The sequence below is a fragment of the Diospyros lotus genome, chromosome 10, assembly GCF_014633365.1.
Source record: "Diospyros lotus cultivar Yz01 chromosome 10, ASM1463336v1, whole genome shotgun sequence".
Taxonomy (NCBI): domain Eukaryota; kingdom Viridiplantae; phylum Streptophyta; class Magnoliopsida; order Ericales; family Ebenaceae; genus Diospyros; species Diospyros lotus.
Window position 1 is genome coordinate 5857262 of NC_068347.1, and position 19116 is coordinate 5876377.

The window sequence follows — 19116 nt, forward strand, 5'->3', positions numbered from 1 at the left end:
TAATATAGGAGAGTCTCAAAAGGTTAACCTGGCTTTAGTTTACTTAAATGATGCAACTAATGCATGGTTTCAAAGTTGGGCGAGACATAGAGAAGAATGTGTTTAGTAGGACTATGGAAAAATTTTGTGAGAAATTTGGGGACAAAAAAATGAATGGTGTTCTAGAAAAATTCAATAGATTGAGACAACTTAGAATGATTTTGGAATATCAAACCAAGTTGGAAAAACTTAAATCACTAATGATCATTACCAGCCTATCTCTTTCAAAAGCATATTTTGTTTCAAGTTTTATAAAGGGCTAGTGAGGAACTTAGGCTAATAGTGAAGATGTTGCAACCTACAATAGTTAAGCTATAGCAGCTGAGAAGGTAAAATTGCAAGAATTGACAAAAGATGCCAAATTCAAGAAGCATATCCAGGAATCAAGTTTTTCGTATTCACCTACTCGTTCTATGGACCCATTTGCACCTAGATAACAATACTTGAGAATTTCTATCAAATCTCTTTAACTCAATTTCCTCAAGTTGCTCAGTTTGATTTTCTTGAGAATAAGATAATTTTGAAGGATAGGAAAATGTTGTGACTCAAGAATTAGGAAGTAATCGAAAGTAGCAATTAAAATGTTATTTTACAATTACAACTGTTAGTAAAATCTATTAATAGGACTGTTATGTTGCCGCCCGACTTAGAGAGAGGGGTGGGCCCCATGCATGTGGGGCCCCCGCCCCTCCCCTCCCCCCCTCTAAGTCGGGCAACTGCTATGTTGCCCGACGGTGGGCGACATAACAGTGCCCTCTATTAATAATATAACTAAATAACTACTTCAAGTAACTGAATAATTACTGTGAATAAGCATATATAAAGCTATGCCATTTTGTACTAAGATTGAGAATGAATTTGTTAAAATTCTCTTGTTTTCTCTCTATCCATGCATGAGGTTCATCACTTCGTTAAAATTGGTTTTGTACTGCCTTTGTCCTTGCTTTACATACAAGTTTTCACAACATGAACATGTAAAATTCTAGTTAAAAATGAGCAATTTTACCATTGCTACTAAAGCCCGCCCAAAAAGGAATAGCTTGATTGTTTTGCTACATATGGCTTCTTATAAGATAGCATCTAGACTATGAAAAAGCAATGAATTTGTAGATTATTTCATCTACAAATTATGCAAGATGAATGACCATATATTATAACATAGTCCAAACACTTTCCAAATGTCCCACTACATTGCAACTTCTCAAGATCATACCAACACAAAAACAATGAATTAAATGTAAAAATAGTACCTTAGACTGCAATATGTGAAATTCCCTGTAAATAACTTGGAGCGCCTATTCATGGAACAACAATTTCTCTAATCTTTCAATCCTTAGTGAAGATCCAACTTCAAATAACTTTCAATTATCTTTTCTTGTGACAAATCAGTATAATATCCCTTCCCTGCAACCAAACCTTCTTCCCTGGCAATCCTCTCGACTTCTAGTTGAACCAAATCACCTCCTACTGTACTTGGATCCAACAAGTTGCAAGCTACTTCAATTACATCTTGGTCATGAACAAGCGCCATGGCTTGCACAGATTGAAGTCCCTTACCTCTCCCACTTACCCTTCTTGCGATTCTCCCAACTGCAGCAATGTCAGTAGAGTAGACCGGGACATTATAGTTATCAACCCACAAGGTTGCTCCAATAACTACTAAGCCCTTTTCTTGAACTGCATAAGATGGACCCTCGTCTGGCTTTAGTGGCAACAACTCTGATTTAGGCCCTCCAGCCCAGTGGTTTCCACCCAAATTAGGCTTAAAATACCCCAACTCTCGCCTGATTGAATCGAGTGTTCTTCCCTCTTTATGGGCAAATCCATACAAGAATGTTGGCACTGCAAGCAAACTATGTTTCAATTAAATTAACTAATCAAAATTGCATTTCAAAAATAACATACATACATATGTGTTTTATGTATAACTTCCCATATGCAGTTCCCCTAACAGAAACATGAACAGATATGAAGTTAATCATATAATTACTTGGAGAAAAACATGAACAGAAATGTTTTTGTATACAGATTTATTGTGGTGAGCAACATGCTAAAAACGATGAAATTAAATGTTTTATCCTTTTCTAGAACCAGTCTAGATGTCTTATATTATGCTAAAGACACAAACCTTGCATGGTTGAGCCAATATCAGCAGCTAGAGATCTCGCAATCCCTGCCATTTGGTCCAAAGAAGTAGAACCTAATGGATGGAAACAAATATGGTCCACAACCCCAAGTCGAGGATGACTTCCACTGTGCGAGTTGAAGTCAATGGCATCGAAAGCAGTTTTAACCATGGCAAACACAACACTCTTCAGAGGACACAAAATTGAGGATGGCTTTGGTGCCAACTTGGAGACAAGGGTGTAACCAACTCTATTGTAAGCCTCATCTTCAAAACGGTTGACAATGGCAACTTGCGGGAATAGGACAGCTGCTCGTTCAATTGAATTGAGGGCAGCCTTGTTTCGGCTCTCAGATATGTATACCTTACAACAACCAAGCATCACGTTCCTCATTCTTTCTTGCTTTACCCTTCATAAACTGCAGAACAGATGAGATGAGATAAATAACATACAAGAGCTTTGTGGAAAAAATTTCTCTTGGTCCCCATCATCATACTAACACTACAAATGAAAATGTAACGAGTATAGTAAGCTCAAAGTATTTGCAAAGGGCAAATGCAAATTAAATAGAAAAAACAATGCAATTAAATAAATAGTTTAAAGCTAAAGTAATAAACACCACAATCAACAAGTTGGCAGCAACTTTTGTAAGGGTATAAATGTTGTTTGTTATTTAATAACATTCCATTTCGTTTATTTCCATAATTCTCCCAAACGAGGAGAAAATAATTTCCATTACTTTCCATCCTCTTATCCCCCAAAGGTTCCAACTCATTTTTTCATTATAATACATTATATTCCATGACTAAATCTCTCCCAAAGATAGAATCACAATCCAAAAGATATAGTTCATCTATATAAACCAAAAGAATCAAACTAAGCAACAAATGTAGAATATAATCACCCATAAGTGAAAATAAAAGATCATAAATCCTCCACACAACTAAATGGACAACACTATCATCATCAACTATACCTTATCCTAACCAAACTAGAGTATTCATAATGTCAATCAATTTTTAAAAGTCGCATTGACAACTTCAAATTAAACTCCATACTTTGGTTTTGAACAACCAAAGCCTTCACATATCCACTATATTCCATCTTTGCATTCAAATTGGCACAAACAAATCTAAATTTGAGCTTAAGAGATTCCATAATCACAATCACAAACTCACTTTCTGGATCCAACACCGAATACTTCCAAAGCAAGGAATTAAATTATAATAAATGAGAGATGAAAATATAGAAAATGGGATGAAAGTTTTTTTTTTTTTTTTCTTGTATGGGATGATAAGATAACTCGAAGGAAGTAATTAATAGGACAAGCACTTTTAGTCTCCTCTTCATCCAATTTCCTCTAATTTGCAAGAGATTAAAAGTGTTTATTTTAAAAAGATTTGATGGAAAAAGTTTCCATCCAATCCATTTCTATTACATTATTAAAAAGGCTCCTAAAGGAAGCGAATATATTTTCATCCTTCACCATTCAATTTAATTCCATTACTTCACGCTCTCCCAAACACACCTTGAGGGGGGAAAATAGGAAACAAAATGTTTACAATAAATTTGTATAAATTTCTTTATTTAAAAGATAAATTTAATTCCTTTCTAAATTTAAATCATGTTTTTACTTTTTTTAGTGGTTAATTACAAAAAAGAAAAATTTTAACTGTGTTTTTAATTTTAGATCGAACTTTTAGCAAGGCATGTTAAAAAGTCACAATTACATAAAGGCATGAGAAATTAATAAGATGCAGCTAGTTAGTAAAGTTAGGTTTTGGAATATTTTAAATTAAAAGGTCATGATTACATAAAAGCATCTTTTGGCAAGTCAAAGGCTAAGTCTGAGCGAAACCTAAATAAAGGGGGACTTAGCCTCAAAATTGGCCATCCTTGGACTTGTTTGGCCAAAAGAACAAAAAAAAGGAAGAAAGTTTGAGATTTTATAGGAGGATCACTCCATAACCTCAAAGGTTCAACTCTCCTCAACCATTTTCAACCTAGGTTAAGTATACAAGAAAAGAGAAGAAGCGAGAGGCAACCACAGAGCTTTGGGCCAAGTCTACTCACGAGCAAGGGAGGAACTTGGGTGAATTCATTTTCTTAATTCTCTTTGATCAATGGCTACGTCTTGCTCAAACAAAGTCCTAGAGTGACATAATGTCCTTGCATGTGTCCTTAGGTGCAAAAGTGAAGCAAGATTAAAGCTTGAAGAGGGTTAGGCACACAACTAGTATACCCAAGAGGCTAAGGAGCTTGGATAAGATTCATTTTTAATTCTTTCGACGATCAACTCTTATAACCTATGTAAACCAACCCCCTAGTGTCCTAATGTGATCTTGCAAGTGCCATTTGAGCCATATGTGAAGCAAGATTTGAATTGGAAGAGGCATTCTATTCAGCTAAGTTATACTGGCTTTAAGGTGAGTTTTGGTTGGTAAGACTTGTTTCGATCATCGATTTCATGTTATAATTAGATTACTCATGACCCCTAGTGCCTAGATATTCACTTGTGAGTGTTTATTTTTGCAAGGAAAGAAGCAAAATCATATCAGAAGCAATAGAGGCTCTCAGCCAAGGTTACCCAATTGCTAAGGGCTAATCTTTGAAGGTATAATCTCTCTTGATTTCAGGTTTAAGGCTACAAATAATGCTAAGAAGTCCTTAGAGTGTGTATGGCATTGCATGTGTGAATGTGTGCAAATATGAACCAAATAATGGGTTTTAAGATATAAACCTCTCGACTATAGGGAAAACAAGAGTGAGGGGTTGTTTTGGTTAATAAAGCCTAGATGTTTGGATTAAAAATGGTTTATTTAGATGATTTGGAGCCCCTGTGTGATGATATGTTGATACATATGCTTAGTTGGGTCATTATGAGCTTACTGAAGATATAGTGCCTATATTGTGATGATTGTGGCTTAAGTAAGCCTAATCGATGTGCTAACCTTGACGTATGTTACCTCAAAGCAAGCAAATCAAGACGATCAGTTGTCAACTCAAGTTTTGGGGGCCTGTGACTAGCACTAATCCCAAGACGAAGACGTCGAAGAGGACTCCACCCTAGGACTAGAAAATATAAGGTATGTTATACTAAAATATCAAATCTCCCTCAAAAACGTTAAACAATAAGAGTTGAGTCTTGTAAACTATTGAATATAAAGTATATTATATCGACTAGTAGAGAATGCAGTAAAGCATGCATCAAGGAGAGAACAGGTATTGATATAATACTATGTATTGTAATAATAAGACAAGTAACAATAGCACAAATGTGAAAAACATGCTACAAAAAAAGCAAGTACACAAGGGTTGTATAGTACCATTTCAAGTGTGTATGAGCCCATTCATTAGGGAACTTGACACACCCTATGCATTTTGTTATTTAAAAACCATTTTATATAACCAACAATCAAAATAGAAAGCATGAATGCAACAAATGTGGGAACAGCCAGTAGAACCATTCCGCATATCTTCTACATAAAATGCCATAATAGCAATAACAATAGTACATAATGGCATATAGCAGCCTAAGGCTACTGATAGCAGTATTGACGCATATTATTCTCTACTCAAATGTCAAAGTTGCCTGACCTGACCTGACAAGCCAGACCCAACTTGACCTTTTATAGAGGGTCAGATTAAGCCCAATATTTCTAGCCCCATAGCTCGTCTCAACTCACTCCCATGGGCCCAACTCATTTGCTCATTCAGCCTTAACAAAGGCCAAATAGGTTCATTGTAAACACTAACGACAAACCTATCTAGGTTCATTTTCTTTCTCTAACAATGGTTGCCAATCGTTGACCATCACCGACCACTATTTTTTTTTTTAATTAAAGAAGATGGGAGAGAAAATGAAGAGTAAAATGGCAGTTATTTTATTCTATGTTTAACAATAGGAAAGGTTATTGTTATTTTCAAAATGTGAGAGATAGTTCTTGCAATTATGTCAAATTTAATTTTTACTACAAAACATATCTATATAACTATAAATATTACAATTTTGACATTTAAAATTAATAAATCTAATACATTAAAAATTATACCCAATGTTACAATTATCATGACCCAACTAGTAATTAAAGGGCAATATAGCAATAGTATTATAATAATAGTTAGGAGATATTTTAGAAGCACATGGGGTGCATGTGCTAGGCCGCTATTGAGCTTGTAATGTCTATATAAGGCTATTGCTATTGGTTTGTTGGGGCACGCTGAAAAATTATGGAATTGAAATTCTAATTTCTTCTCTCTACCATTCTTCCTCTCTCGTTCTTTTTCCTCTTTCTTCTGTTCTTCTATCTCTCCCTCATTTCTCTCTACATCATTCCCCATTTCTATCCAAATATCCCTCTAAACTCTCTGTCCCTAATCCTAAGCCTCTTGGATCCCTCCGAATGCCAATTTTAGCCCGTCATGAACCCTAGGTTCATGACAAATGATATCAAAGCAGTCGATCCTTAGCTGTGAATTTGATTCCAGTTGATTGAAACTTGCAAGTCCAACCCAGACGGTGAGAAGCAAATCTGGGTGACTTCTGGAACCCATCACAGTTATCAAATTTTCAGATATACCTGGGAGAGCAAATTCAGGGCCATCGACTCCTTCTGTTTGATTTAATCAAGCTCAGATTGAGAAGGCTTTGAAGGCGATCTGGGTGAGGCGAGCACGAACTACGATGGTGATCAAAGCCAGTTTGGCAAAACTTCGACAATCCTAGTTCGTCGCTTGAAGGCGATTCAAGAAGCAGCAACTTCCAATGAAGACACGAAGGAGAAGTAGGAGGATTGGATCGTGGCCAAGACTCCAGTAATCTGGACCAAACTTGAAGACGAGGATTCACGAACTGGAGCGACTAGATCTGGGTCGCTGAGTTGGTGGGACACGAACTAAGGAGCATTCGTGATTGGTTGTGGGTTGCGACCGTCCAAGGCAAGCGTAAGTCCATCGAAGGTGAAGCGGACGGCCTAGACCATTATGACCCAGACCGGTAAGCTTCCTATAAGTGTGGTTGTGGCAGTTTTAATCAGGAATTCCGTTCGAAATTCTGTGGGTGTGGTCGCTAGATCGAAAGGCACGGTGATGCTGTAATTTTTTGGGTCGAGAAGCAATTCTGACCGTTCGGGTGAAGCGAGCTGCCCACCTTGATCAAAAGGGGATTCCGACCATTATCGAAGAATCAACTCAGAGAGAACCGACCCCATAACCAGCGACTGAAGCAACGAGCAAGGTAGGTTGTTCCAACTGATCCTTGGTGGAATTCCTTAGTAACGACTAACAGCGAGCAGTGATTTTCGTTGGTGATTTGGAGGCGACTACTAAGAGGAAGACGGCCATTGATTCTCATGGTTAGATTCCAATTGTGATTTTCGGCTGGGAATTGGATGCTTTAGGAGACTCCAGGAGGCCATCAAGTCGCTGTAACTAGCAACTTCTTTTGTTCCCAAAATAGGCTGGAATTTGGAGAAGCAACGCCTGAAATTTGACACTTCTTGGATCAGCTTCAGGGTGACTATTGAGAGGTACATACGGAAGAGAAGTGAGGGATTTAGGATGTACAAAGCTCCTGTTTATTGGCCTTCAAGTTGTCCTACTCGTGAAGCTAGGGGAAGCAGTGCATACATGGAGCAGATGAGCCTTCAATTGCAGCAGAAGAAAGCTTCCTTTTCAGTTGGAATGGAACCTCAATGGCAGCCAAAGAAGGCTGCATTTTCAATTGGCAGCAACAAGGAACAGAAGAAGGGGATCAGCCAAGTTGACAAGGAAACAAGAAGTGTAACATATGAAGAGTGTAAGGAATTCAGTCGAATGTTCCGCGAGAAGCTACAGGAGTTTACAATGATACAGATTAAGAAGTATCATTACAACTTTCTAACGAAATACTTTAATGATTATCACGGAAGTTTTAACAAAGAGGAATTCCTAAAAATGGAGCAGCAGGAGGAGAAGTTAAAAGAAAGAGCAAACAAGGAAGCAAGGAGCATTGATCATTTTATGGAAGAGTTGAAGCATGAATCAGAAATGAAGGAAAGGTGGAACCAGGAGTGTGGTGAACACCGCAATGAAAATTATGCCCCATCCAACCAAAATGATGAGTTGTCAGATGATTTTAAACCAGATGGGAAGCCTAGATCAGTTGATAATGGAGATCTGCAAGCTACCAAGCTGAGTGTTGGAAATTTGTCTCCTCAGATAGATGAAAATTCAGTTATTAAACAAGCGATAAATCATGTTGGGACTAAAGAACCATTGGCTAGAACTGAAGAAAACTTGTCAAGGGTAACTAATAATTCTGAAGAAGCAAAGAGAGGTTATAAAGACATCAATTTAGGCCAAATTTTGCAAGAGAATGAAGCTAAAAATTGTGTTGAGAATCAATCTACAAATCAGATTGATGATGAGAACTGCTATGAAGATGGCCTACTTGTAGCTGAAATATCTTCCAATGTTGTGAAGGTGTGTAGAACTGATCCTAAAATGTGCCACAATGTTGCTGTAAATTTTGAGGTTGAGGAGCAACATCAATTAAAGGCTGGAGAACTACAAGTTTTAGCTATTGCTTGTGACCAGAAGTAGCTAAATTCAATGGAAGCACTAGATGAGAATATATTGACTGGATTTGGCATCATTTTGAATCCTCAATCTATGGGTACAAGCTATCTTAATTTGGTAGCTATCACCAACCCACGGGAAATGGTATGCTGCTCCTTGGAGGAAGATGCAGCTTTGATTGCACTAATTATCATTTTTGTTTCAGCTGAGGAGTATCCAAGAACAAAGAAAAAACGGCCTAGAAAGGGAATGATAAAAGAAAGAACAACCAAGCTAGAGAGAGTTGGTATTGGTTGAGGAGCAATGGCTAAATTGTTGTAAGTTCTTGGGAACAAGAACTCTCTCAAGGAGGGGAGAATTGTTATGACCCAAGTAGTAATTAAAGGGCAATATAGTAATAGTATTATAATAATAGTTAGGAGATACTTTAGAAACACATGGTGTGCATGTGCTAGACCGCTATTGAGCTTGTAAACTGCTATTGGTTTGTTGGGGCATGCTAAAAATTATGGAATTGAAATTCTAATTTATTCTCTCTACCATTCTTCTTCTCTCGTTCTTCTTCCTCTCTCTTTTATTCTTTTGTCTCTCCCTCATTTCTCTCTACATCCTTCCCCATTTCTGTCCAAATATCCCTCTAAACTTTATGTCCCTAATCTTAAGCCTCTTGGATCCCTCCGAATGCCAATTTCAGCCCGTCATGAACCCTAGGTTCATGACAACAATGACCATCAATAAAAATTATATAAATATTATTAATTTGATCATTAAGACAATCCCTAAAAATTATTGCATTTTATCTTAGAGAACATGTATTTATTACATTTTAGTTTAAATTTTTAAATATTTTTATAAGTTAGTGATTGTATTTTTATATTTTATTAAATAATAAAGTTATTTTAAATTTAAAATAATTCATTTATTACATTTTAATTAATGCCTTCAAGTCACTTGTGAACATGCCGAGCTCTTTTAATTTTGTATTCAAAGTTGGCTTAATACATATGAGATCCACCCAACAATTAAAAACTATAGTATTTAGTCCCTGATGTACAAAATGTTAAGATTCAATATCTCAACTATTAAAAATTGTTGCTTTAAATCCTTATTGTAACGAAACATTAGCATGAACGCGCCTATTTCCATAACTGACATGCCACGTGAATGAGCAGTTAACAATATTTGAATAGACTGACTAGTTTGTTGTGTTCTCTCAACAATTAAAAAATATGGCGTTTGATCCGTAATATACAAAAATATCAAGATTCCATATCTAAACTATTAAAAATTGTTGCTTTAAGTCCTTACTTTGAAATATAAAAGAGGATATAAACAAGAGACTGAGAAAACAATGAAACCGAATTCAACAAAGAGAAAAGATGGAGATTAGTTCTATTATATTTTGTGATTGAAAATAGAAGAACATAGCGGTTTTTGGATTAGTGATTTAGAGATTTAGATGTTTGGGATTTAGAGTTTTTTTAAGCTATGGGTAATTTGGTCTTTTGCCCATCAAAATAAATTTTAATCTGATGTGTCTCACTAACATGACTTTTTTATGACATAACACTATTTTTTTTCTATGTGTATATATCTTCTACATAACATAAATAACAACTTTGTTTACTCTCGATCAGAGTAAGGAATTAAAGCAATAATATTTAATAGTTGAGATAAAGAATCTTGACATTTTTGTACATAAGAGATCAAATATCATATTTTTTAATTGTTGAGAGAACACAACAAACCAGTCAATCTATTTAAATACTGTTAGCTAGTCACCCATATGGCGTCACTCGCAAAAATATACAAATTCATACATGCTCTAACGTTCTATCATGATAAAAACTTAAAAGTAACCATTTTTATTAGTTGATATATAAAATCTTAACATTTGATGCATCAAAAATTAAACATCATATTTTTAATTGTTGAGTTACATCAAATGTATTATGCCTTCAAAGTTTCAGATCTGTGGGCAAATCTCTTTGACCTTCAACTCTTCACAGATACTCAGAAAATATTATTATCTCTAATTATTAATTAACAAACTAATTAAGAACATGGCTGTGCATTGTATCGCAGGCAGCTAGACAATTAAAGTGAGGATTCGCTCGCTGCCCGCGGCCGGTCGTCAACAGCCAGCATGTTATTCAGGCGATCGAACCCGATCACCAAATTTTCCCGATCATGCTTATTAGCATATCTAAAATTGAAAACAATTCAACGGTCAGATTTCTATAAATCTGAAAATTAATTTTCCGCCTAAAAGTTGTTGTTGGCCACCGCCGATTCCCATGATCAAGACTGGTAATCAGATTCCCCTAACTGCGATGATTCATATATTGAAAAATAAGAATGATCTAATGGCTACATTGCAGCGGATCTAAAATTTAATTTTCTTAGTGAAAACTAGCGTTTCCAGAATAGCGTCACCAGCCACGGCGGATTTCGATGATCGGAACCGACCACCAAACTCCCCTTAGCTCTACGACCCGCATATTCGAAAATCAAAAAGATCTAACGATCCAATCTTAATAGATCTAAGCTTAAAGAAGTTAGATATTTAAACCTAGCTCATGTATATACATAGCATGTGTATATATATAGACCAGAAACGTTAAAGAAAGAAGGGAACTAAAGATCTTACCAGGGAGGGGCGCAAGACCCCATTGCAACCGTCGCTATTGACTTGTCGAAAAACGGCCGAACACTGTCTGTTCGTCGGAAGTTGAGAGCTTTTTGAGATATTGAGAGAGAGATACGTGCAGGTGAATTAAGTGAGCTATTTGGGTCGGATCCTGCAAAAAACGGGTCAAATCTAGCTTGTCAAATTCGGTTCTTTTTTTAATTTTTAGATATTTAAAATTATATGTAATTAAATAAAAAAATTCATTATCTATTCATTGAATTTAATTCCTTGTCCCATTATCTAATAATGATACTCAACATGTTCAGTAAATAAATAAATAAAATCATTTAATTTATTTATTTCACCTTCATTTTTTTTCTCTCTACTTTTTTCTCTTGTATTTACTCATAGGTTAAATTTCTTTAAATAAAAATGCATTTAAATGTTTTTAGCGTCATTTAATGGAGGTAATAATTTTTGAACCATGCTAATTGTATTCCTTGGGTACACACGTCAAAATGACAAAAATACCCATTTCTTCTCTGCAAATTTACTTCCCTTCACCCAACGATACCATGCCCGCCTCTTCTCTATTCTCTCCCCCCTTCACATGGCTACCTCTAGCAATTGCCAGTCACCGCCATCCTGTCACCACCTTTGCCTCGTCGCCTCGCCTCTCGTGGTCTCGCGAGTCAATCGTCGCTAAGGATGTATGGGTGAGGTAGCGCAAGACGACGAGACAAAGGCAGCAACGAACGATTGCTGGAGGTGGCCACGGAAAGAGGGGAGAGAAGAAAGATGACAACCATGTTCACTACAAGAAGTTTGGGTTTTAGCGACGAAAATATTTTGTCGCTAAAGCCAAAAATCCATCACTAAAGGATTAGCGACGGACCCTTTCCGTTGCTAAAATCGTTGTCGCTAATTTTTTTTTGCAACGGATCCGTCACCAATTTAGCGACGGATTAGCGACAGAAATATTTCTGTCGCTAAGTGTAATTTTTTAAATTTAGCGACAGAAATTTATTCCATCACTAATATTGTAATTTTTAAAAAATTTAGCGACGGAATTTTTCATCGCTAAAATATATTTAAAATATAAAAAAATAAATAATTTTAAAAATAAAAATTATTTTAGCAAATTAAAAAAATAATAAATAATTAATTAATTAAAAAAATTAGTGAAGGAAAATTTATGTCGCTAAAACATATTAAAAAATTATTTTATTAAAAAATAAATGAATTAATTAAAAAATTATTTTGCCGAATTTAAAAATTATATTTTTTGGAAATGACATCACTAAAATAAATATATTTATTTTTTAAAATATAATTAATTATTAAATTAACCTAATTATCAAACAGTAGCATTTAAAGTTAAAAAATAAGTTATTCTCAAAAAAAAAAAAAAAAAGTGCATGAGAAAAGAGATTAAATAGTAGAAGGTAAGACAAACCTAATGTGAAATGAGATGAACGCTACAATTCAAAACATGACAAAAACTATTCCATAAGAGTAAAATGAAAAGCTTTAAAAGGACCAAAACTAAAGGAGTTATGGTCGCGAAGTGAGGAGATAGCATAATCCTATCGAAATTGTGCAACAACACTGGCACAAGTACAAGGAGAAAATAGGCAAACTCAAACCATAAATTCATTTCCAAGGCAAAAAATGCTCACACAAGCAAAAAATACTCACACAATCCAGTTATACATATACAGCTATATATATGATGATTTTAAAAGATGATATTAAAACTCATGATGATTTTACATGTGAAAAGACTGTAAAAGGGCTTTCTGTGAGCTATACATTGAAAACATTTCCTTAAAGTTACAAATGTCTTTGAAAATAATTGCACTCATTATCAAAGGTACTCTTGCAAGAAAAGAATTTCATATTGGTCAAATCATTTTCAAGCCTGTAAAAATCAAAAAGGGAAACAGAAACAAAAAGGACATATCTTGAAAATACTGTGTTATACTTTTTATGTCCTTGTTATTAATAAGGCCACAATGTATACAATTTTGCTTCTTAAAAGGAGAAACTTTCATGTGGACTTAAAGATAATATGGGGTAATACTTTCTAATGATTGTATCATTGTACTACTAACCCTAAGGATCCAACAAGAAATTGGGTGCCAAAATGCCCATCCAAAGTTTCATAGGTGCAGAATTGAAAAAGACAACATTCAAAGGAAAAATGTCCAGTGCAACCACATTCAAGATGACAAGGAAATGGACACCTTCATATATAAAGAAAATGTTGAAATACAAATCAAAGATAAGAGTATAGCTAAGGTATACTCTTTACATAAACATTCAGCATTATCTGATATGAACAAACACATTGTTCATATCAGAGCTTAGTGCAATCTTTGAGACATGAGAACAAACAAAAAACGATATTTTTATTAGTCTCACAAAAAATAATGCCCATCAAACACCCTCCAAATTGTTCCCATGGGACCAATAACATCAAAGCATCAACAAGCATTCATACAAGGACTTTGTTGGATTAAGAACATTGTTGTATCCCGTTATAAACTAATGTTTTCAACTTTGTAATCCATATTTTAATACTAAAAATAACAATAAAAAGGACTTTGTTGTCACGAAACCCAAGGCAACATTCTAACAATGAAAAGGACTTATATTCATCTGATATTTTGGTCTTACACACATCCAAGTTCAAGTATTTTATTATTGATGAAGCTAATTCCAGTTGCAATTATCTGATACCAACAATTGCCAATATATACCTTTTTCGTTTACCGGTTAAAAGATCTTGTGCATATATATGAAAATATAGATCATAGTTAAAACTTGAAAGGCTAAGAGGCGGCTCACACCATAGACAAATAAAAGGCTCCAAATTACACATGTCAGCTATGCAAATCCACATACGGAATAAAAGACTAATCTAGGTTGCAAGCAAAGCATATCAGTAGCAAAGGGAAAACAAACAAAACAACGCAAAAAATAACAAGATATAGGAAAGGAACATAAAAAGAATTAAACAGAAAGGAATGAACCTGGAAAAAATACTGAAGACACTGCAAAGTTACTAAAACTTACTAAATTTAACACATATGAGCGGCTTCAAAAACAAACTTCAGAAATAAAAAGTCAAACAAATACCAAAAAAAATTCTCCCCAGCTACTGACCGAGCGAGCGGGCGAGCTGCGAGCGAGCGAGCGGGCGAGCTGCGAGCGAGCGAGCGGGCGAGCTGCGAGCGAGCGAGCGAGCAAGCGAGAGCGAGAGAGCGAGCAAGCCAGGGGCGAGGGCGAGGCAGCCAGCCGCGAGCGTGGGCAAGGGCTAGGGCTAGGGCGACGGCGAGCCGCGACCGCGAGGGCTAGGGCGATGGCAGCAGCGAGCCGCAACCGCGAGGGCAAGGGCGAGGCAGCGAAAGCGAGGGCGAGAGAGAGCGAGGGCGAGACAGAAAAAGAGAGCCAGAGAGGAAGAAGGGTTTGCAGCCACTGATTTGGGGATTTGAGGCGGGAATCTCCCCGCCTCTTTCTTATTTTTATTTAATAATTAAATTAAAAAATATATAATTTATAAAAATATATATTAATAATTAATTAATAAATAAAAATAATATAATTTAAAATTATGATAACTGATAAAATAATTTAAATTATTAAATTTTAAATTAATATTTATTTAAAAAATTAATTATATTATAAATTAAATAAATATAATAAATTATTTTGATATATTAAATTATTTATGATTAATTTGTTATCTCAAATAATTAATTTTTTTCTATAAATAAAAATTACATTAAACGAATACTATAAAATATATACAAATTGTCAAGGTAGATCTCGAGTCTCAAAAAAAATAATAAGACAAAACTTGTGAACAATCAAAGTAACGATATACGATTATCATACAAAGAAATCAAACGATGATCAACAAAATAATGAAGAGTTTGACGCACGAAAATGAACATTTAGAGAGTTTAAAAATGGTTTTGATAATATTTCTATAAAAAATAAAGAGACACTTCATGAATTTATTTAAAAAATTAATTTCTTTCTAATAAAATTTGAATGTTCGAGTTAAGTTTTAAAAACTATTATTATATGCTTAATTTGCACAATTATCGTCAATATATAATAATATTTTTTTATATGGGAGAATGTTTTGATCAAAATGCAAGACAAGTGTCTCTTGGTGTCTCCGAGAGGTTTGGCAAGAGAAAAACAAGTTTTGGAAGCGAATGAAATCACTTGCAAATCTTCTGATATATAAGTCAGTTTTATGTTCAAAATGAAATTATAGTTTTATTCAAATTGTGAGTACATCTTAATTTAGCAGAAAATTCTCTTATTTATAGAGAAAAATAGATTGACAAGGTAAGACCTAAACTCCTTTTTATATAATACAATCTCTCGATATTGTTTCATTTTTGTGATTTTTAAAATTTAAAATAATAAAAATTTTAACAATATTATGGTTTCTAAAGTTTTTATTTATTTTTTAAATGTAGTGTTTGTTTACATTTTGTATACATTTAATAAATGTAACAGCCCACTTCTTCAAGGCGTGTTATGCCTGGGAAATTTGGTCTATTTTTATTTTTTTTTATCATTACATTATCCCGAAATTCCCTAAGACCTTATCTAGTGCGAGATATCTACACTAGAAAATAAATATAAAACGGAAGCTGAATCAAACCTGCTCATGGTAATGCATATAATAACTGGACATGACATTCATTACAAAGTTAATTTATAAGCGTCTGACGATAAATATAATGTACATAATTCTTAAAGTACTCATATTACAACATAACATGGTACATTTACTCGCTTTTTGACGTTTCGCGTCACTACACATCACCAATCTCGAAATCATCTCTACAAGTCTCGACTGGAACGTTGAATGTTCCAGGGGCGAACCCAAGTTAGATGATGAACCATCTAAGTAAGGGTACATAATGTTATGTCATGAGTGTATGCAGTGTCTTTCATCGTAGGTGTCAACTGCACCCCTCATGCTATCTACCATTTTAGCACCCCTCATGAGTGTATGGGTGCACCCTTGGTAAGGCAGCGATGCCAGTTCGTATTCCCTACGGCCTCATATGCGTGTGATCGATGATATCAACGTGTATTTATACATTTCATAGTCATGTATGCAGTCTACGTAATGGATACATATCAGGGCATGTCAATATAATGAAAACATTTTCGAGAAAATACCACTCACATTTTCAAGCTTATTGGGCTACCTCGATATTTGTGCCTTGCCTCGATTTGCGTGCCAACCTCAAAATTTGCACGAGTCTCTTCAACTTCAACCTCAAAGTATCATAATCACCATAATTATTTAAATAAGTATTAAAACCCATTTTTTCCATAATTTCTGACATTTCCTTAAATTTTCCTTCTATTTCTTCCTAATTTCCCTCAATAAATCCAAACTAAATATTTCGAAACTATTTTCTCAAATATTTCTCTACAAAAATTCATAAAATGATATTCTTGAATTTCGGAAATTTTTAGGGAATTTTACTCACCTTGATTTAGCATCTCCGACTTCCTCGGTATGCGTGCCATATTCCCGAAACGCGTGCCCGAGCTGTTTTTCTCACCAAAATCTCCGAAATATCATCGAAACATAATTTCCTATTTTTTCGACATTTTCTAGAATTTTTACCATCATTTTCCTTTTTTTTCTTTTTTCTTCTACTTCATCTTCTTCCTCCGGCTTCTCTTCCAGCGCCTGCAACTCCTTTTCTCCCATTCTTTCTTTCTTTCTTTTTCCTTTCTTTATTTCTTTCTTCTTTTTCTCTTCTTCTTCTTCTTCTCTTCCTTCCTCTGTTCTTCTTCTTCGCACAGCCTCTGTGCGCACGAACCAACCCCGCCCAGCCGCTGCGCCGCTACAATCCCAGCCTCGTCATCGCCTGTTCCGGCCTCTATCAACCTTGCTGCCCTCACCGCCACTCACCTTGGCACCCCACGAGCCGCTGGCCGTGGCTGGTAGCTCCTTGCTGGTTGCGGCCATGGCCGCCCAACTATTGGAAGCTTGCGGCCATGGTTGCCGCAAGCTGTTGCGGCCCTTGGCCACCCTCGCGGTTGCCTTCGACCTCCATCATCGGCTCCCACTCTCTCTCTCTGACTCTCCTCTTGATGCTTCTCACACGGCCAATCGTATCCCAATTTATAGAACTCCCTGCCTTGGCCACTACTCCACATTAATTGCTCCAAATCTTCATGTGCTACCTTTTATAGAATTCACGCTGCCACAATCTTTCTATTTTGCGCAAATCTCGAATGGAAAAGCATGGTTGTGGCATGGAATGAGCTTGCAGGGAATGGTGATTAGGAATTGCAGGCTATGGCATAACTGCCATCACTCACACGCACACACGTACAATTATATATATATAATTATATAATTATATATTATATTATACATTTAAATTCCATTTCTTATTTTTTATTTTACTTGGATAATTTTGTAATTATAATTATACCCCTAAATACTGAATTAATTTGCATTTTAATACCGAAAACGAAAAATTAATAACTTCAAAGTTACTCGATAATGACGATTTTGCCCTAGTGTCTTAACCGGGCTATCGTTTCATCCCGAGACTACTGAAGGGTTGCTCATTACGCAAAACCGGAGCCCCCTAGGGTTCCATTAATTTTTCGGGAGTTTTCTACGACAATTCGATTTTGCAGTCAAAATAATAGCTGTATTTTAGTTGTACCGAAAACTATTCCAAATTTTATTTCTTTTGCCACCATAAATCTTAACTTGGAACTCATATCGAGACCATATCATTTTCCTTAGACAATTTCACTCCGAGGCATTCCCTGCAGTCGATTCGGTACTTATAACTGCTATCAAATTAATTTTTCGGTATTCTAAACCTATTAAAATTATGTGGCAACCTTATACGAACATGAAGTATTACAATAAATATTATCAATAGTTAATTATTATACATTTAATATATTTTTTATTTTATGCACATAAAATATATTAATTGATATATTTAAAATTTAAAAATATTATTTTTTTAAATTTAATATATTTATTTAAATTAAAATTTTACAAATTAAATTTTTTATATTCATCTCATGTTTAAATGAATATGTAATTTTAAATTTATTTTAATTTTTTTTTATATTTATACATTAATATATTTAATTTTTATAAAATTTAAATATTTATATATTTAAATATTCAGCTCAAATTTAAATATTTATAAATTAATTAACTAAAAAATAAAAAAATTAAATTCAACAACGGATTGAATATTTCATCGCTAAAATTAATTTTTAATTTTTGTTATTTAAATAAATATTTAAATTAATTTATTTATTTTTAATTTTAGAGACGAAAATATATTTCGTCACTAAATTTAATGACAGAATATATTTTCATTGCTGTTAGAACAGTAGGTTCTATAGTACACATCAAGAGAGGGGTGAATTGGTTATTTTAAAAACTTAATTGATAGAACTTTGAAATCCTTTTGATTGAAAATAAAAACTTAATGCAAGTGAGGATAATGAAATGCTAGCAGTGATAAACAAATAAAAAGAAACATAAGCAAGAGAGAACACAAAGATTTATAGTGGTTCAGCTTAACCCAAACCTAATCCACTACCTTAACTCCTCACCAAGGATTTTTCAAACCATCCACTATCAACCCCCTACTCAACCCGAGTAGGTCCTCTAGTCCGAGACTAGGAATTACAACCTCCCACTCAAATGGGCCCTTTAGCTACACA

General features: G+C 34.8%; 1 protein-coding gene across 3 annotated transcripts; it reads right to left on the bottom strand.

Moving 5' to 3' along the window:
• Positions 1-1032: 1032 nt before the first annotated feature.
• On the bottom strand, positions 1033-14834 carry LOC127810855 (uncharacterized). Of its 3 annotated transcripts, none has more exons than XM_052350424.1 (4): positions 14524-14834; positions 11374-11524; positions 2168-2583; positions 1034-1881 (listed from the first exon to the last, which is right to left on the bottom strand). In XM_052350424.1, the coding sequence occupies exons 3-4, from the start codon at positions 2556-2558 to the stop codon at positions 1373-1375; spliced, it is 900 nt and encodes a 299-aa protein (XP_052206384.1). In that variant the 5' UTR covers positions 2559-2583; positions 11374-11524; positions 14524-14834; the 3' UTR covers positions 1034-1372. The 3 variants fall into 3 exon arrangements, with proteins under 3 accessions (XP_052206386.1, XP_052206384.1, XP_052206385.1); XM_052350425.1 differs by having other exon boundaries at positions 14497-14834; XM_052350426.1 differs by lacking the exons at positions 11374-11524; positions 14524-14834 and having other exon boundaries at positions 1033-1881; positions 2168-2576.
• Between the last annotated feature and the right edge of the window lie 4282 nt (positions 14835-19116).